The sequence below is a fragment of the Balearica regulorum genome, chromosome 25 (assembly GCF_011004875.1).
Source record: "Balearica regulorum gibbericeps isolate bBalReg1 chromosome 25, bBalReg1.pri, whole genome shotgun sequence".
Classification (NCBI taxonomy): domain Eukaryota; kingdom Metazoa; phylum Chordata; class Aves; order Gruiformes; family Gruidae; genus Balearica; species Balearica regulorum.
Genome location: NC_046208.1, coordinates 6,006,891 through 6,026,123, shown reverse-complemented (window position 1 = coordinate 6,026,123; position 19,233 = coordinate 6,006,891). Strand labels below are relative to the sequence as shown.

General features: G+C 47.7%; 2 protein-coding genes across 4 annotated transcripts; one reads left to right on the top strand and one right to left on the bottom strand.

Moving 5' to 3' along the window:
- Positions 1-1,963: 1,963 nt before the first annotated feature.
- On the top strand, positions 1,964-12,214 carry LOC104640222 (omega-hydroxyceramide transacylase-like). 3 transcript variants are annotated; one of them, XM_075775952.1, is made up of 8 exons: positions 1,964-2,278; positions 2,997-3,217; positions 3,764-3,829; positions 4,340-4,549; positions 4,632-4,692; positions 5,170-5,391; positions 9,010-9,095; positions 10,412-12,214. In XM_075775952.1, the coding sequence occupies exons 1-7, from the start codon at positions 2,098-2,100 to the stop codon at positions 9,093-9,095; spliced, it is 1,047 nt and encodes a 348-aa protein (XP_075632067.1). In that variant the 5' UTR covers positions 1,964-2,097; the 3' UTR covers positions 10,412-12,214. The 3 variants fall into 3 exon arrangements, with proteins under 3 accessions (XP_075632067.1, XP_075632065.1, XP_075632066.1); XM_075775950.1 differs by having other exon boundaries at positions 1,964-2,293; XM_075775951.1 differs by having other exon boundaries at positions 1,964-2,293; positions 10,409-10,530.
- On the bottom strand, positions 6,042-17,817 carry PNPLA1 (patatin like domain 1, omega-hydroxyceramide transacylase). The gene is made up of 9 exons (XM_075775949.1): positions 17,351-17,817; positions 14,406-14,638; positions 13,239-13,304; positions 11,744-11,956; positions 11,334-11,394; positions 11,078-11,218; positions 10,670-10,769; positions 10,192-10,302; positions 6,042-9,635 (listed from the first exon to the last, which is right to left on the bottom strand). The coding sequence occupies exons 1-9, from the start codon at positions 17,550-17,552 to the stop codon at positions 9,632-9,634; spliced, it is 1,131 nt and encodes a 376-aa protein (XP_075632064.1). The 5' UTR covers positions 17,553-17,817; the 3' UTR covers positions 6,042-9,631.
- Positions 17,818-19,233: the final 1,416 nt, after the last annotated feature.

Below are 19,233 nucleotides of genomic sequence, written 5' to 3'. Positions count from 1 at the left end.
TCTACATTACAAGCCCCATTGGTGGGGTCTGGGTACCTCTCACTGACACAAAGCCCACCCAGGGCTGTGTCAACAGGTTTGCAATTTATTTTTTTTCCACTCCTTGCTCCTTTTGAAAGACACCAGGGACAGTCTGAGGGTTAGACAGACAGGGAGAGATGGCAGTACCTGCTGGTGTGGAGTAAGCAGGTGGAGACTTGGCTTCTCTTTGTTTTCCACTATAAACACTATTTACTTCTTGGTGCTGCAAGATTGGGTAAGAAGTTAAAACAAATGGATTTAGAAACTATCTCAATAATGCAGGGATGCGATTAAGAATAAAACATAGTCTGTGTGGCCTTCTCCATGGTTTTGGTTTGCAATTTGAGTAATACAGTTATCCGGCTGTGTTTGGAAAGCAGTGTAGTAATGTACCACATTTCTTGCTCCCTGCCCACGCTGCTGTGTTAGGGGAGGAGGGCTCGAACCCAAGGCTTGAAGCAGTGGGAATGTTGTTGCTTCTGCAAGGCAGGCTTTATTTTTTTTGCCCTTGTCCTGGAGGTGGGCATCAAAGTTTTTCTTCAAGAGCTTCCTTTGCATAGCTTACCAGTGGGTCTCAAATACCACATCCTTCTTGCATCTGAAAAACAGCACAGGGCAGCTTCTGGAATTGACTCTTCTCATTGCAGTTAATCCTTAGGGGTTCCTCACACCTTTTGGGGTACATGGAAAATTATTTCCAGTGCATTTGTTCTCTTCAGTAGGCATGGAATGTATTTATTCCTCTCTTCCTGAGTCTTCAGTTTTCCTTTGCAGTTCAGCAGTGGGATCTGCAATGCTCAGGCAAGGTGTGTGCAAGGAGCTTAGTGGCTTGGCTCCTGGGTGAAGCTGGGTGGTGACATGCACTACTCCCACATGGAATTGCACCTGCATTAACACTGTGCCGATGGTGCTTGGACAGCAAGAGTTTGGGATTTAGGGGAGACTGCAGCCCTTTTAGCACCAGCATGTCCAGTACAGCTGCTATGTAATCATCAGGGTTGCTTTGCAGGCCTCTTGCATAGATCAGGGCTATATCCAGCCACAAAACTCACCCAGCACTGCCTCACCCCACAGCAAGAGGGAGAGAAACATCTCCTAGGTGGTTTTGAAAGCCTTTTTACGTGAAAGCATTGGGTAGATTTCCAGGTATCTCAGAGAAATATGTCCAAGCTCTTACTGTTTGTGTCAGACAGCTGTTTCTGCTCTTGCCCAGCTTTCAGTGCTGCTTTTCCCTATAGCAGTTTCCCAATGTCTCACCTAGCTGCAAGGCTAAGAAGGCTTTGTATTTCTAGATGCATAATCAATAGATCACTGTGTTTGGCAGACTTTCCCCCCATCTTTACTTCTTTATCGACCTGTTCCTCTACAGAAACCTCAGGAGGCAGATTAAGCCATGAGTTGTTACCTGGACTCTGTATTTTTACCCTTTTGTAAGCAAACTCAAATCCTGAAATTGTGAAACCAGGAGAACAACTTGGGTTGTGATTTCTTTAATAATCCAGTCACCTTCTCCACTCCCTGGGATGAGGTTTGGTAACCTGTTACAAATGGGGCAAGACAGTTTTGAGCAGCATCTTGCAAGACTCTTGTATACCAAGGAATATTTGCTGTTTCTTACCTCCCAAGAGGCTGGAAACTTGGGCTGGAACCTCAGGGTGCCACTAAAGCAATCCACCAGCTTGGGAAAGCAGCTTTTCTCTCTGGAGGGCTCTGCTGACCACCCCTGGGCTGCTTCCCCAACACATCAGCATCACATGTAGCCCTCCACATCGCCTGGAGCTTCAGCAGCTAAGTGCACACCTTAGGAACATATTGCAGTGTAGTCATTTTATTTTAATAAGTGGCCTTAGGTATTAAGACATCATGTCATCCACTTCTGCCCACTGCTGTTGTTTCATTGGATGTTTGGCTTAGAGATTTATGTCAAACAGATAAAAGACAGCAAGAGCATGGACAGAAACAGAAGCAAGCTGGGAACAGCTACAGCTAAGTATTGGCTGGCTGTAGAAAAAACCTCTGAACCTGTCCTGGGCAGCTGCTTTCTTGTGGCTTGAGTGCTTGGTGTTAGCAGAGGTGATGAAGATAAATGGAAATGAGGGAAGACCTTTCTCTATACTGTTCAGAGGGTGCAGTTTCTTGCTATCATATGAAGCTGGAGTGCTAGCTGCTTTGCGGGAATTGTCGCCTGACATACTGAAATCTGCATCCAAGATCTATGGGGCATCTTCAGGATCAGTTGTAGCTACAGTTGCACTGTGTGAGTGTGATATAGGTAAGGGCTATGCTCTTTCATTTATTCTGTGTCTAAGAGATCAAATGTCTGGAAGTTTTGGTGTTGCAAAAGATCACTTTTTTAGCAGTTATCCTTAATCAGAGATTGATTCCTCAGAATTTTACTTCGTTGACTTCTTTAACAGTGGAAAACACTGGTAAATTAACCAGCACAGAGAAAATAGGCTATATATAGTTATTAAATAAGTCATTGCATCTTATTAATTTGAATAATGGTAAGCATATCTTTCATAAGAAATGGAAGTGCCCTCCCTAAGAAGGCATTTGGGGTTGTTGGTAGATTCCCAAAACACAGAGGGGAAAGAAAATACTGAATATGGAGAAGATCAGCATTGCTGTTGCATGAAGTAAAGAGAGAGTTGTAGTCACAGAGCTGAGAAATACATTAGGGAGCAGATGCAGAACCAACAGCAGGAAATGGTATGCAAAGGCTTCCTGTCAATTTTCTCCCACATCTCAAAGACTTTTAAAGATGTCTTATGGAGGAAATGGGAAAATAAATCAAAATACTTCTGCTTCCTGCAGTATTGAAGGTCCTTGGAAAAACTGGATACATGCATGAGAGCTTCAGCTCTAATGAAAATAATGGTTCTTTATGAGCGTTTACGAGGTGGAAGTGCAGCCTAGAAAGTACGTAAATAATAATATAAGGGATGTGGAATGATTGTTTTGCTTTGCTTTAGATGACATGAAGCTGTCCTTCTTCAATGCTCTGAAAACCTCTTTCTGGGGGCATCTTCCTGGAGGAAAAGTCCTTAGAATCTTAAAGAATGTATTAAACAAACACCTGCCTGAGAACGCCCATCAGCTGGTATCTGGAAAGCTGCACGTTATCCTCACCCGTCTGCATGACTGGAGAAGCGTGGTGGTTTCAGAGTTTGCCTCGAGGGAGGACCTCATTCAGGTGAGAGCAGCCACTGCCACCCTGTGAGGGAAGGAGCTGCGTGAGCTTTACTGCCTCTCCGTGCAGCCACGCAGCAGTCCGTGCCGTGATTTCTATCCTTGCTACCCTCTGAACCCAGACAGGGTCACAAGCTAAAAATAATAAAAAACCCAGCCCTTTTGGTTGCTGGCTGAGTTATCTACAGGGCCTGAGTATGCAGGGAGAAAAATGAGGCATTTCACAGATTACTACTACTCCAACGCTGGCCACGGATATCAGACACGGTCTGGTCCACAGTAGCGAGTGGTGCCCAATAAACCAGCTGTGGGTCCCCATTTTGGCATTTTCCTTTGCTGGAGATATTCAAAACCCACCTGGATGCAGTCATGTGCAACCTGCTCTAAGTGATCCTGCTCTAGCAGGGGGGTTGGACTCAATGATCTCCAGAGGTCCCTTCCAACCCCGACCAGTCTGGGATTCTGTGATTCACAGATGAGCCACCATTCCCAAAGGCAACAGGTTTTTGTGGTTCTCTGCTCACCTCCGTGCTTTACATCTCATCCACAGGCCTTGGTCTGCAGCTGCTTTATCCCTCTGTATTTTGGACTTTTACCTCCTATGTACTGTGGGGTGGTGAGTAACCTTGTGGTCTGGAAACCCTGTCCCAGGTCAGGTCAAGGGTCCATCTAGCCTTTGTCCTTTCTCCAGTGGTGGCACTAAACATGTTTATACCTGTGTTTGCCACCAAATTTGCTTGGTGCTGTGATCACACAGTGTCTGCAGAGGGAAGAACTGAACCTGGGTGCCCCACAATCTGACCTCACTGCAGACAGAACTGACCTTCTCACCAAAGCATCCACCCTCAGCCTGTCCATGGGGTTAGCTCAACTCCTTTCTGCTGCACTTTCCCCTGGTTTCATTAAAGAATAATTTTTTAGCTGGAAGGGAAGGGGTGGTGGGTGTAGACCTGGAGCAAATGGGGCTGTGGTCAGGGCTGTTCCCTGGAAGGGAACCTCTGTAGCCCCAGTACCTCAGTCTGGTTTGGGGCTGGATGGGGAAGAAACCCCAAATAAATGCACGTGTGACATAGCATTCTTCTCTCTGAAAAGAGGAAGACTCAGGGTTCCTTGTTTTCTCTCCTAGCGTTACATTGATGGGGAACTCAGCATGTGGCAGGCCAACTTCGTGTCCCGGACCACGATCACCGTGTCTGCTTTCGCTGGCGAATATGACATCTGTCCCAAAGATGGCCCTGCTGCCTTCTTCACTTTCCAACTCTCTGATTGTATTCTACAGATATCAAAAAGAAACATCCATCGCTTGCAGTATATTTTTCAGCTTCCCACACATCAAGTGAGCTGCTTCTACAGGTACCCAGAGCCATGAGGCCCCTATAGCTGGCCCATCTGCCCTGACTGCCACCTCCCCCCTGCAGGTTCTGGACCAGTTTTATACCCATGGCTACCAGGACACAGTCTCCTTCTTAAAAAGACTGAGTAAGTGATTGGGAGTAAGGAGCAGGTAGGTCAGGTGCTTCCTCCTACGATGTTGGTTTGCTGACAGAAGGTAAGAGATGCTGTGAGTGCGTCTAGAATGACCAGGGTAGAGAGATCCCTACAGCCTTGGAACTGCCAGGATTACTTGAGTCCCATCCTCTCTATGGCCTCTCCTGAAGCTCCCTGTTCACCCCTTCCCCTCTGATGGTGTTAGGTCCCTTCTTCTCTGCCACACTGGGCATGGTAGAGCTTTCCAGAGAATGCAGGTCCCCAGGACCTAGACGGTGGTGTTAGGCTGATAACACACTGATGCGCAAAGCGGCAATGTTTGGTGATCCCTGCCCCAGAAACCCAGATTAGCCATGGACTGTGGTCATCAGTCCCCCTGTTTTCCAGTCAACCCTGGTCATGCCTCACATTGCTGGAGACCTGGTAGCTGAGCAACAAGCAGAGAGAGCTGGATTCTCTTCCCACCAGGTGAATTTGGTATAAATTACCTTGATGAGGACTTTATGCTTCCATTGACCAATGAATCATGTCAGAAGGGTGAAGGGACCCTGCACTGGAAGCTAGAAACAAGAGTATTTCGCTTCAGAGCCACAGACCCTGAGGATGTCACCAAAGAGAATCCAGAGAGCAGCTGGGCAGCTGATGAAGTGGAAGAGGAAGCCTCACACCACCTTCTCCACCATCAGAAAGGTAGAGGCACTTCCTTTACTCCAACAGTTTTCATTAGCTAAGTGACACTTGCCCAGGGCTCTCACTATCAAAAGAGGCTGGCTGGGTTTTTGCAGTCTCGAATAGGTGAGAACATCAGGGACGGGAGAGAGTTCCCTCTTGGGTCAGTGGTTATGAGCGAAGCCTCACGCTGAACTTGTTTTGGGTGAGGTTTGAGGACTTAGGCTGTGGCTTCTCTTTGGAGAAACAGCTCTTTCTATGAAGAAAGCCATTTACTCACCTTGCAAGGTGGTAACAGGTTCTGCCCACACATCATTTCATTAAGGGTGAGGGAAGGAGCAGTGTCTTGCTGTTACAGCTGGGTTTGCTGAGCCCATCAAATCAAAATTTCTACTTAATTACTCTGGTGTGCAGCCATGTGTAAATACTTAAGTGCAAGAAAAGCTTATTAGAGCTGCAGGTAAACCTCTACCTGTATAGTTTTTAAGCAACATAAGGCAGGTTAAATCCAAACTTCTAGTTTTCTGCAATCCTATGCAAAATAATGTCCTCTCCAATTTCAGTTTTGACATGGAAAACCAGGGAACCTGCAGCATTTCAGATTCTAGTTTGTCTTATTGTTACTAGTGGAATACGAAGAAGTATGTGCTGCAGTGCAACATTTCTTTCAATTTTATTATTTATTTTCTTTTTCTTTCTGAGTCTTTCAACATTTCAGAATTTGTCAGCTTAGGAAAAATTACACCGCTTTTCCAACATGATGATGGTTTAAAATGTTGCCACATAAATAAATGGTGAAAAAAAGACCCGAACATTGTTCTGCTGTATCTACGAGGATACACCAAATGAGGAATATAAAGGGAAAGGAACAGGACTGTTACCATTCCAGATCTAAAAATAAAAGCTTGGAAAACATAAAATAAAAACAAAGAAAACATTTCCATTGAAAATAAAACAATGCTACCTATGGGAAGAGGCCCACTGTAGAAATGCAGGACACAAAGTTAGGCTGTACAGTTTGTTTTCATGCTTGTTTTTTTTAAAGGCTCGATCAGTCTGAACTATGTGGAGCTTTTGAAAGCAACATAGTAGGAACCAGGTTTCTTTGGAGATTGGGCAGGCTCTGGGCTATCAGGAGTCTCGTGGTCTCTGGTTTGCAGCTGGGCTGCAACATTTTTCACCAACCTAAGGTCACCTGTGGAAGGACTCAATACCCATTTGTTAGGCCAGAGAGCAACCAAGAGGTAAGTCAGGGCTCTCAGTCTCTAGGGGAGAAGTACGTCAGAATTTTCAGGTGTGGGAAGGAAAAGCCCTGATGATCTAGGCCAGGAAAAGGCTATTTTAATGTTTATCTGCACAATACTGTAATATGATTGGTTTTACCAAATAAGCAAGGGTATAAACCTGCACACAGCTTGCACCCATTTTCCCAAATAAGTCAGAGTATCTCCAAAGAACACACCAGCAAGGCTCAGGCTGGATTACCAGATTAACCACAAGCGTTTGCATTTTTATCCATGTGCCCACCAGGACAACTGAACAATGAGTTGCACCCTCCTTAATATCTAGACTAGAAGCAGAACCTGGCATAAAGCATCTGCAGCCAACAGGCCAGAGGCACAGGCAGGACTGGATACACTTGGTTTTGTTTGACTCGGTTGCGTGGCTCAGGCCCCAGGACTCCCCTTCTCACTAAATCTGCAGTGGGAGAGAAAGCTCTTGCTGACTTGGGTTGTCTCCAGACTCTCATCCCATCCACCTCAAGCTTCATGTCTCTGAGTTCGATGCAGACCAGGACAAGCAACAAGACAGTGGTATGGGGCCAGTATTTAAGGATATCAAAACCTGCTTATCCCATTACGCTGCAGAAAACAGCAGGGAGGGAAGCAGCCCTGGTCAGGTATTTGGATGCAGTTTGTCTCACAAGAACTGCCAGAAGTGTCTGTCAGATTGACCAATGTGGTTTTACTCCCTTTAGGATAATGCCAGCCACAGAAGAACATTTTTGACCCCGCTGTTCCCTTTGGCCTCAGTTCATCTTTTAAAGAGAGAAAGAGCCACTTGCAACCCAGGCTGCAGACAGGCACTGAGCTGCACTGAAGAGCACGCTGTGGCAGCAATGTCACCAGCACAGGCAGGGCCACAGCACTCCCTCTATCCCCCCAAAGACCCTAGGTGGTTCCTGTGACCCACCTTTAAAGCAGGCATTTCAGCTGAAGACAGTTTCTGTTGCAGCTGGTCTGAACTGGGTGCAGCCAGGTTTCCCAGCTTGCTTCCCTAGAGGTGAAACAAGCTCAAAGGGGTAATTCAAAGAGATGCCAAATTTTGCCTCTGGCAAAGCCTCCTTTTGCCATTAGCTCCCAGCTCATGCAGAGGAGACAGCATCACATGTGCTTGCTTGAAAAGGTGGGGAATTAATAGAGCAAAAGACAGCTGATTTGAATGATGAGTCATTAAATACTTCTATCTTGCACATCTCTGCAGGTTTGGAGCAGGAGGGCTCTATGCTGTGACAGTTTTGGTTTGGGTGTTCTTGTAGGCTGTTTTTTTCTAAAGTTCTCAAAGTTTTACTAACTTTTTATGATCAAGCACTATGCCATGTAGTGCTCCTGTTTGTGGCTGAGATTTGCAGACAAATTTAGTGGATTTGGATGTCCAATTCCTATATGAGAATTTTCTTTTGGGGATTTTAATTGCCATTTGAATAAGGATAGTGAAACTGCCTGAGACTGACTCAAATGGCTCTATCCTGCCTGGAGGTGGTGGTGCTTGCTAGGAGGACCAGGACCCTGGTAGAAGAGCTGTTGCAGAGCCTGGGAGGGAAAGCAGAAGTGCACTATGAGCAAAAGCAAATGACGAGTGGACTGTCCCCGCTCCTGCCCAGGGAGCGGTGGGTGTCTCTGTGCCCTCTCTACTTTGATCTGTGGCAGGAACATAGTCACAGTTCACGAGCAGGTTTTGAGCAGCCCAGCTTTGGCTGCAGGGGTTGAGATGTAAATCCATCCAGGATGGAAGGAAGACAGGAGGAAGTTTTGATGGATCCGATGCAAATAAGCATCCAGGTTTCTTTTAGGTAGCTCATTGCAGAGAAAATATTTCCAGGTCATTGATTTCAACCAGAGATAGAACATAAATATTTGTCTTTCACTGAGCATTCATAGTTAACTTTGAATCTGTTTACATCACTGCAGCCTTCAGCTGTTCCTCACATTCATGCCTGCAATCTCCAGGGCACTTGGGATGTAACTTCCCACTGTATCATTTCCCTTTGTGCAATTAAACAAGCTGTTTATTCAAATAAACAGCCTGTGCCGTTGTGATCTGTTTGTTGCCCATTGGGAACCAACAAACAGGGGAGACTCAGTTGGGGTAGAGCCAATCCATCAGCCTCTGATGTGCAAAATGTATTTGGGATGATTAAGAGCGCTGCCAATTCTACATACAGACCAGCAACGTGAGGTGTGTTTGCCCGGACCGTACACTGTTTGTAGCAGCGAGTTACAGAAAATTGCATGAAAAGAACTAATATATTTGTGAAATGTCAGCTCTCTCAGTGCAATAGGAGATGCAGTCTGCAAGACTGTGGTTCTTTGAAGTAGGAGGAGGTTAATCTTTAAGTTTTTCTATCCTTCTCCACAGCTGCAAATTCTGAGGGTTCCAAATGTGTGCCTACCTCCATGGGCAGGAGAAGCAAGCCTCCGAGGGTGTATGAAGCTGAAGAATAGGTAATTGGTAAAATAACTTCAGGAAACTGGATAAAATCAGTTCCTGCCCAGCGTGATGCTCCCTAAGGCTTTTCCCTCTCCCTGTTTTCTGTTTGATGAATCTCTCTGAAAGTTTTTGAGTGGGAGGCAAACACTCAAAATGTGACATTTCCTGGCAAATGCCTGCCCTTTAATCTGCATTAAATCAGGGGGAGGGATGCTGCTGGTGATCAGCAAGTGCAGTGGCTGGGGAAACTGGCGGCTGGGCTGTACATGCATGCGAGTAAACATGGTCCATCTCCCCTGTGCATATTCGGCCATCATGTTAAAGCAGGTCAGGCCTGGGCAGGGAGGCTGAGGCAGCAGCACTGGAAACAAAATCAGCCGGTTTCCCCAAGTGAAAAAAAAACCAAAAAAACCAAAAAAACACTCCCAAAAAACTCCATAAAATACCAGCAGCCATGCCGCTGTGTGAATTGAGCTACGGTGACACCCACCACTTCCTGGGGCAGCAGAACCGTGTGGCATCAGAGACCCCCAGGGCACATCCAGGATGGTTACCTAAGGGAACAAGCTGGCAGTTAGTTGAGTCAGGGTGATGAACAGGGACAAGTAGCCCCAGGGACGTTTGATGATACTGATGGGCTTTTTCATGGCTCGGGGGTTGTGTAGCTGCCTGCAGTATGACATCATTCTGTGCGAGTCTCTTCGCCAGCTGCACACGAAATAACTTGCAAGCAGGTTTTAGGGAGGTATGGCTTAAAAACTATCTGTGTGACAAGTTAAATGCCTTGAATCCTTGAGAGTTTAGTGCCAAAACACCTCTCAGGATCTTGGTGAACATGCCTGATGTCCTGCTGGGACAGAGCCCAGCACGTAAGTGCTCTGGAAGAAGAGTATGTTGCCATAGAGAAGTGGCACTAACCTAGTTCATAGCTTCTTTCAGGTGTCACTAAATAAATAATATAATGGGGACAAAAATTAGCTACTCTTAATGTGAGGTATCCCAGATTTGGAATTTTTAGCCGTGGTCAGCGTCAGTGAGGTCCCCCGGGGTTTCCCTGCTCTGCACCCTGCCCTCCCTCTGCCGAGGGTTTGCATCCCCTGAGCACCTCACCTGCTCACCACAGCTCTCTTAGGCAAACCAGGCACCATGGTTTGGAGGAGCTTCTGGAACCATTTTGTCACGGTGCTCATACCTTCCAGCAGCCCCCACAGCTTCTTCAGCCTGCAAAACCAAAATAAACAGGCAGATTTTAATGACCGGTAAATGCAACAATAGGCAGAAGGTGCTAATGGTAAATGCACACTGTAATACTCTTTTCCATAACCAGTAGATGTGCATCAGCTTGCCCTGGTCCATGGAAAAGGAGAGACTTGCCACTAGCCCGCACTGCCCAGTGTGTTCCCTGTGGAGCTGCCGTTGGAAGGATGCGACAGCCCATTGCACACCCCACACTGGGCTTGAAGGGATGCCTGCATGCCTTGCGCTAATCTTGCACCGTGTCCCTTCAGCTGTCTTGCCACTGCTGAAGGCACAGCCCCTGGTTTCTGTATCACTCTCAGCTTCGATGCCTCTGTTGAGATGTTCTTACCCCTTTCTGACAAAAGCTGGCAGCCTGTACGGCTGCAACAGGACCTTTGACAGTGGATCCTGCAGTCCAGTCATCTGCTCCTTCCTCCAGAGAGCCAAGCCTGTGCCCATGAATGACAACACAGAAGTAAATAAAGACTAGTAACCAGAAATAACCCAATAAATGCAATAATTCCTCTTGTCCAGCAACTTTTGCTGCAGCTCAGCCTGTAGGTACTGAAGCCCAGGCCAGAATCCAGCTTGAGCCGCTCTTACAAAGCCTCTTTGTGAATGGCTACTGCAGAGCTAGAAATATTTGCTATAATAACTAACTCAATAATGCCTTAAATATAATACTGCAATATAATACTTAAATATAAGACTGCAGCAGCCACCCCCAAAACCCAAGATCAGTCCCCCAATCCTCTACCTGGCAGGAAGCAAGGAGCCAGACCCTGTGGTACTCTTTTGAATAGGCCGGTGAATGTCCTCTTGGGTTGTGCAAAGTCGTTCTTCCCGCACATGCTGGCGAAGCGGAAATTGCCGTCGAAGTAGTTAAAGCCAAAAGCATCTGTGAGGCACAAAAAGAAAGGGCTGATATTGGGCCCATTGCATTGGCCATGCAATGCCGATGGGCAGTGGGTCACACTGCTGGGCTGCCCTTCAGGTCTTGGGGTAACACTTACTGTTCCTGTACAAGAAAAGGGCAGTGTCCTGGTACCCTTGGGAGAAAATGTCATTCAAGACCTGCAAGGAGAAATGCTTGAGGTCACTAAAGAGCTCTCCATCCAGGCACCAACAAGATCTGTCCAAGGCTGTTTGACTGTGGAGGGTTGGGATGGCCCATTTGGGAAGGCAGCAAGCACAGTCTGTTTTCCAACCACCCTTTGGTGGTCCTTTGCAGGTTGTCAAACCAGGGTGGACGCCATCCCCAGCTGTCCACCCATCAGCAGTGTCCACCAAAAAAATGCACTGCCCTTGAAATCTGATTCATTAACGATGGAGATTGAGCTGAACCTTAAAGCTTGGGATGGCAGGTCCAGCATTAATTTGTTTTAACCAAAACAAAGCTGGGAAGAAGACCTGGTGGGCTTACCAAGGTGCTAGGTGGAAAGAGAGCATAACTAATCCTGCAGAGGTTTTCTATTGAGATCTGGATGCTGCCATTGAAGATCTGGAAACAGAAGAAGATAGCAGGACAATCCCGTGGACAGATATCGAGCTCTCCAGTGAATGGGGACACAGTGATCACGGCTTCCTCCAAGCTGGAAACGGGCTGCAGGCCAGTGAATCCTCCATCAATGTATCGCTGAGAGGGAAGAGCAGAGGGAGGGTTTGCTTTGAGAATTGCTACGGCGTGCAAGGGCAGGGTCACCAAGAGGAAAGCAAGCAGCTGCAAAGGCAGTACCTCCTGCCTTGAGCCAGTCCCAGATAGTCCTCCCTTCCCACTTTCTCTTTATCCTTTGCCAGCTCCTTCTGCTGCCCTGCCCGTGGCACCCAGCCAGCTCCTCAACCATGTTCTGTAATCCACAGCAGTTATTAAAATAGAATTATTTTAATTCACAAAGCTTTGTAAAATTGTTTTGGCAGTCCTTAGCCAAACATCACTGAATTTACAGAGTCGTATGGATTTCAAGTCCTGAGCTCAAGCAGTAGGGCTCCTGCATTTAATAATTGCCTGCAAATCCCTGGAGGATTACTCACTGGGCAAGGAAAATGTTGTTCACTGTATTCCAAAAGGAATCTGAATTTACCACCCACCTTAGTGGGATTTGAGGTTGCAAGAACTGCAGCTCATCAAATTAAATGCTCGTGAAATAACAGTGCAGAGGAGCCTCATGCAGCAACGGCGCCAAGCTCTGCGTCCTGCAAACTTTGTGGGCAAGCCCTGCAGTCCTGGGTAAGCTGGAGATCTGACCTGACAGCCAGGTGCAGACATCTGAGGACTAAATAGGCTCAATCAGTGCAGACCAACAAGAGTCAAGGCAGGATCCTAGCTCTGTTCCAGCTGCAAATCTGGTATCGTGGCTTTGTGAGCTTTGACACACAAGCAGGTCATGATGCATGAGCTCTGTGGTCCGTCTGCCCATGCTTCACCACCACACTGCCCTGCTCCTCCTTCACTGAGGGTTAGCAACAAGCCAGCCCAAATTTCTTGACTTCACTGCAGTGTTTCACAGAGTATGAATATGCACACGGTTGGGGGAGGATCCTCCCACAAACTTGATGTTTCAGCCATGCAAGTCTGCACCTGAGCTCATGGAGACATCTGCACTGCAGACAGATACTGCCCAGGATAACTGGATTGTGTGTCAAAGTCCCGAGTGTGGGCGTCCTCTCATCTTACTTTGGAGATCTGCAAGGCAAGATCTAGTCATCCAGGCTCTGTCCATAGGAGAGGGCTCTCCAGATGGCAATTCCACCCAGCTATCATCTTAGGATGTGATGAAGAACAAGCTAAAAGGCTTTATCATCCTCCATTAACTAAAGAAGAGCCTAACATATATATCACTCTCTACTCAAGGGAATGTGAATTTCAAACCCAAGAACATACTGCTGGGAGCATATGTTTTATTGGAAATAACACTCACCACACCTCGGTAGGATGGAGGGATGAATCCACAGTAGATAGGAAGAAAGCAGCTGCAGAGCAGAGCCTGGGGGAGGAGATGGATTGCAGAAGTAAATGTTCCTGTCAAAGTTCTCCTGGACAAAAGCTGTTGACTGGGTGCCTGTGAATTCAGGCTTGACAAATTGTATGGAGCCAGGATGTCGGTACCACCTGGACTTTGCACTTGACTGTGTCGAGAAGAAAGGTTTCAAGAAGGGCAAAACATCTCATTTCATTAAAGTTGAAACACTTCTCTTGAGAAGGACATAGCACTTCATTTTTTATTTTTATAGCTGCCAGCAATATAAGTGTTGTATATCTATATATCACTGTCCAAACATTGCCCTTTGATGGTGGCAAGGTGAAGCTTTGGGGTCATTTTTTGTATTTGCAGGTTTTTGGACAAAACCAAGACATCCTCGCAATGCATTTTCATTCTGTTGAGATTTATCAATGGTAAAGCCATTGCTGAATTGCTTGCAACTATTTTCCACCAATCTCATCAGCTGGGAATGAGCATCCTGGGCTCCTGGGTTGACCTGGGGCAGGCACCGCGGGGTGAACTCCTACATCTCCATGGACTTGCCATCCTCTACTGTCTCCCTGCGACAAGCAAACCCACAACCTGATGGTCAGCTTTGTTAGGGTTTTACCCTGCGATTCTTTCCCCAGCAGCTAATTTACTGGTTAATCAGCTGCTTGTTGTTTGGCAGCACAGACGCTTTGTCCAGCTCCCAGGAAAGTGCTGAGGCAACGAGGAAAATTACTGCCAATGGGACTTGGCCGAGGAGAGACCTGTCCAGAAAGCTGAGGTCATGTTAGCATTAACACAGCTCTTTGCAAAGAGTCATTAGCACTTATTAGAGCTGGCCAACATGCCAGCATCAGCTTTTTGAGGCTGAAAACAAAACCTCTGCTTTTTTAGCATGATTTATTCCCAGCTGGCTCTGGACCTAACAACATCTTCCTGCTTCCATCCAAGCCTGATGGAGCTCACTGTGGTGGGACCACAACTCTGGCAGGGCTTCCTGACACTGTCCCCATCTTGGGTAGAAAACAGTGCTGTTGAAGTGATCAACACTTAGGTACCTCCACCCCAAGCAGTAGGCAGAGATCTTCCTACGGCATCAGAGGAAGGTGCCTTTACCTGGATGAGCTCCTCCTTTGAGTTGAACTCAGAGGCCATGACGTTCTGGCCATCCATCACCCGTGTCAGCGAGATGTGCAGCCGCCCTGAAGCCAGCTGGTAGGAGTCCTCTGGTAGCATCCGCTGCAAAACAGTCTTGATATTGGCCAGCAAGCTGCACTTGGGAGAGAGAGGGCCCAGGATGGTTTTCCTGACTTCTTTTGCCATGGCAAAGAAAAATTCCTTTAGGTCATCTGACAGAGCAGTGAGGAGGAAAGATAGAAAGTCAATATCCTTGCTTCCCTAACCATTATATTTTTAATCCTATTTTAACACTCCTCACAAATAAAGCGTCTTGCAGCCCCTGTGCATGACCCCAGGATGATACTGCTGCTACAATGGGGGACATTGTGGCAGGACAGAAAGGGGGAGATCACCCCCATGATGTCCTCAAAGGACAACGTATTGCTGAGCGCAACCCCACTAGTAAAATCGTCGTCTGCACCGGAGATGGGTGCTGAAGAAGTGCCTGGCCAGGGATTCGGGAAAGGCTCCAAAGAGCCCCAGGAAGGGGATGCAGGTGCAGACACGGAGTTGTCGGTGCCAATGTGACTTGCACAACACGTTCCTGCCTTCCACCTCCGATTTTGCACATGGGCAGCCCCAGGCTTCATGGAGGGGCTGGGACTGCTTAGGGCTTTCCTGCAAGCCAGGCACCCTGGCTCCATTGTGCTGGGACTCCCGGTTCATCTGGGCTCCCCTGGTGACCTCCCAGCCGGTGTTAATAGTCATTACATGCATCTGCACGTCTCAGAAGCTGGATCAAAGGAGCCGAGCTGCAGAGCCCCGGCCAAGGGCTCATGAGACACCGGATTTTAAAGGTTGCGCGGTGATGGGGGAGAAAAGGGATGCAGCAAACCCCACGGTTACCCTGATCTCAGGGAGGGAGCTTGGTCCCTTTGCTGAAATGAGCTCGCTTGGGAGAATAATGCGCCTTGGGAGGTTAAACTCTTGTAGCAAAAAGCTTGTTCTGCTCCCCAATGCTGCAAAGAGCTGTCCTCATGCCCAGGTGGGCTCCCAGCGACCCTACAGCAGCACGAAGCCACAGGCTTGCATTAGCACCATGGTCTTTTAGGGAAAAAGGTTTTGGGGCTGTCCCGTGAGATTGCTTTAAATGCACGGACACACAGATGGATTAGATGGAGTGTCTCAAAGGCAAATGGAGCAACACAGGTATTAAGAGGGGTTATAAATGTTTGAGCGGATATTCAGGCCATGTGGCGTGATGATTAGTGCTTGGCGGGTTCACGCAGGGTCCTTGAGGATGCCAAAAGAGATGGAGACACCCCAGGCAGGTGATGCACCCGCGGGCAGCTGTCAGGTTGCTGTGTGTCCTGGAAGTGGGGGAAAACTGGGAAAACTGCCCACGAGCTTCTGGGTAGAAGGGAGAGCTGACCCCAGCTTTGGGGCTTTGGCTCTGGACGGGGCTTTGACTCTGGGCAAGCAAGGGATGACCCTGGCATGCAATGCTGTGGCTGTCCCTGCCTGCACCAGCGTGGTGGTGACAAGCCTATGCCCAGGAGGTGACCTGTGGGGTAGCAGAGGACAGCCTGGCTCAGAGAGCCAGGTCAGGGCAGGGGCTGGGTACACGACTGCAGCCACCCCATGGGACACCCCACCAGGAGCCAAACACACTTCTATCCCTCTTTTTGCCCCAGTCCTCCCTAATGGGAGTTTGACAGAGTTTGTACCACATTCATTTTCCTTATTAGAAATCCAACCAGAATCATTACTGCCCAAAAGGTCTTTTCTTCCCCCGGGGAAGATGTTTTGGGCGCAAGATCATCTCAGCACCTCTAAGTGGATGGTGCCTAAGCACCCCTGGTGAAGCAGACCCACATTTCAGTGCTGATGCCCACAGCAAGAACAGTTACCAAACTGATTTATATCTGCTGGACAGCCCCAGCTCCATCCAGCATGAGGAATCAGAGAGGAAAGTTTTGGGGCCCTTGCTGATTTGTAGAGGAGTTCATCCCCATGTGGGCAGAAAGATTCCATTCTGCTTTGTCTAAACATATTTGCCAAAGTTTTGAATTATTTTTAGCTCCAGCAGAGTGGCTCTAGCATCCACCAGAGGTTTGGACCCTAAAACCCCCGCTCCTCCTAAATGTCCCCAGTGCTTGAAGTGGGGTTGGATCAGCCTTCAAAGACTTAAGTCTTGTGTACACTTGTTTACACATGGACACTAATTGGAAATATGGGAGGATGTGATTATTAAAAGTGGATTAACTGCTCTGAATTAATTCTACACATAGATGATCTTATTGCTAGTGGGGCCCATTTCCACATTGTCTAAAGAGGTTCAGAGGTGTTCCGCTACCTGGAAATGGGAATCGCATCACATCTTCCCTTATGCTGGGAAAGTTGAGTGGGATAACCCAAAGCAACATGCAGACAGGGCTGTCAGTGCTATAGATACCTATGTGACTGCCACTCATGTCCCTTGGTAGCTACAGATGCCAAGGGACCGGATCCATAGGGGACAAGGGGGTTTACTTGGGCATATCCGCCCACCATGGCCGCATTGACTTGCTTTGGGATGCATCTCAGCATCAGACCTTGTAGCAGAAGAGAAGGAGATCTGCTCCTTCAGCAGGAGCAGGGAAATGAGCCAATAAAATACAGGTACGCCCAGATTTACCCATGCAGTATCTACCTTACCATCTGAGATGATAACATTCAGACAGCTATAACCAGCTTTTTCAGCTTACACTATCCAAAATTGTTCCCGGGTGGCTGCCGAAAGTGGCAACATCTGCAGATTTCTTCTGTGCCTTGTGAGTGATACGAGTTACACCAGTATCACATCCCCACTGGTGCTTTAAGGCATCAGCTCCTCTATTTCTATTTTGAAATTAAAAAAAAAAAAATCTGTGGTAAGGAAATCTAGACAATAATTGTCTTACCAAGGCTGATGCCACACACCACGGCAGCGGCGATGATCGAACCAGCAGATGACCCGTAGACCTTACATGCAGACTTGAGGAGTTCAGGAGCCAGCTCCAGGAGGGACTGCACTACCCCAACCTGGTACAGGGCGAGAAAGCCACTGCCCGAAAAGGAGAGTGAGAAAGGGGTGCTCGAACCCCGGAGATCCTCCTCAGCCATCTCGAGATCAAATGGGCGTATCTGGCACGGTGTCTCAGGTTGTCCTTTTTCACCAAGTGAACCTCAAGCTCTTGTCTCCTCTGCTTTCTCCAGGCTCATCTCTGGCAGCAGTGGAGTCCAGAAGATGGATTTTCTGCCTTCTTTTATGACAGCTCCCCGAGGTGTTTAGATTCACAAGCTATTTTAATTGCTGCCCATGCTAAAAACAGATTTTTTCCCCTGATCAAAACAGCTCTTGTAATCCTCAACCACAGCCAGCTCAGATGCTCAGGGCTGAATCAAGGCTCCTCTTTTATACCAAGCGAAGTGCCCCGGAAGCCCTCACAGTGATGGTCCCTGCTTTACCATGCCGTCACTCTTGGAAACGTCCATGCAAAATTTCCTCTTTGCTTCATGCTTTCTTCATCAAGGGTGTTTTCCTAAATAGGATTCTCCGTCAATCCTGTCTTAGGAACAGCTCAGTACTGAGTGAGTAAAGCCTTGTATAAGACACTTAAAGCCAGAGGGTGTTACACAAGGGGTGGATGCAGTGCATTACACTGAGTTAGATTTGGAAATACTGCTTATATTTGCTCCCTACTGGAAGGGGTTTGTCCTTGCCTGATTCTTGGATATCCTTTGGAAGGAAAAAACAAGGAGCCGGATTCGCTTTTCACTTCCCTTCCAGCACTGTGCTTTATAAGGCCCCAGAAGGTTGCCTGTACCGGCACTGTGTTCCCCAAATCTGGGGTTACTGAACCAAAATCAAACTGCCCTCCAGCTGTCTTCATTGGCTGGGTGATAGTTAAAAAAATTGGGAGAAATTCAGTACATTTCTTGTGTCTTTTCAGCCTTAATAACCTAATGCTGCTGCCAAGATACTGAATAAATGTCACTTTAAACAGATGTATTTATTAAATATTACTAAATACTGTGTCACTTATGTTGTCCAAATACATATTTGGACATATTTGTCCATGTCGGAAGGTCATGAGTGTTTGCACACTGGAAGAAATTGCTTGTGTTCTCTGTGCATTAACTCTGCCAATTATGTGTGTCAGGCCCCCAGGGAATTCAACAGGCACTACATGGAAGAGGCGTAGCATGCTCCTGCTTTGCTCAGCACTTCCACCTCTTCGGTCGAGCCCAGCCCCAGCTGCCAAACTTCAGGAAAGGTGTAAACAATCCCATGGGACCTGCGGGAACATGCTCCTCCACCCGGTGCATGGCACGAGGACGGTTTCCCCAATAGGAGCTTGAGTTGCTACAAAATGGGGAGCTCCAGGAGCACCTTGTGACTGCGAACACTGCTGAGCTGGGAAATGTTCCCTGCCCCCAGGCTCTCTTTTGGGCATGTTGTAATAGTTTCTTCCCTTGCAGCTGCCACAAAGTAACATATTAAATGGAATTTTCCGTTCCCAGAGCCAGATGATGAAGGACCGTGCAGTTGCCATGAAGAAGCTGTTATCTCTGCAAGAAGACAAGTGAGTAGCTCCCCGGGGAGGTGCACAGTGAATGCAAGAAGGTCCCTAAGAAGGAGAAAGCCCGGCAGAGGGCACAGCCCCACGCCGAGGCAGGGCCAGCCCCAGGAGAGGGGCAGGGGAAGCAAGGCAGGACGGACAAGAGGACGAGCGTCCATGCGCAGGGAAGGACAGGAGACATCTGACCCGGCAAGGGGAGGGCAGCATCCTAAAAGCCAGCG

What these genes read in the sequence shown, in the direction of transcription:
- LOC104640222 (XM_075775950.1), top strand. Translation starts at nt 2,098, where the DNA reads ATGAAGATAAATGGAAATGAGGGAAGACCTTTCTCTATACTGTTCAGA. An exon ending in CGAGGGAGGACCTCATTCAG is followed by an intron (nt 3,218 to 3,763) that starts GTGAGAGCAGCC and finishes TCTCATCCACAG; the next exon opens with GCCTTGGTCTGCAGCTGCTT. An exon ending in CTCCTTCTTAAAAAGACTGA is followed by an intron (nt 4,693 to 5,169) that starts GTAAGTGATTGG and finishes TCTTCCCACCAG; the next exon opens with GTGAATTTGGTATAAATTAC.
- PNPLA1 (XM_075775949.1), bottom strand. Translation starts at nt 17,552, where the DNA reads ATGGCTGAGGAGGATCTCCGGGGTTCGAGCACCCCTTTCTCACTCTCC. An exon ending in CCTTTTCTTGTACAGGAACA is followed by an intron (nt 11,219 to 11,333) that starts GTAAGTGTTACC and finishes TGTGCCTCACAG; the next exon opens with ATGCTTTTGGCTTTAACTAC. An exon ending in CCAGCTTTTGTCAGAAAGGG is followed by an intron (nt 10,303 to 10,669) that starts GTAAGAACATCT and finishes TTGGTTTTGCAG; the next exon opens with GCTGAAGAAGCTGTGGGGGC.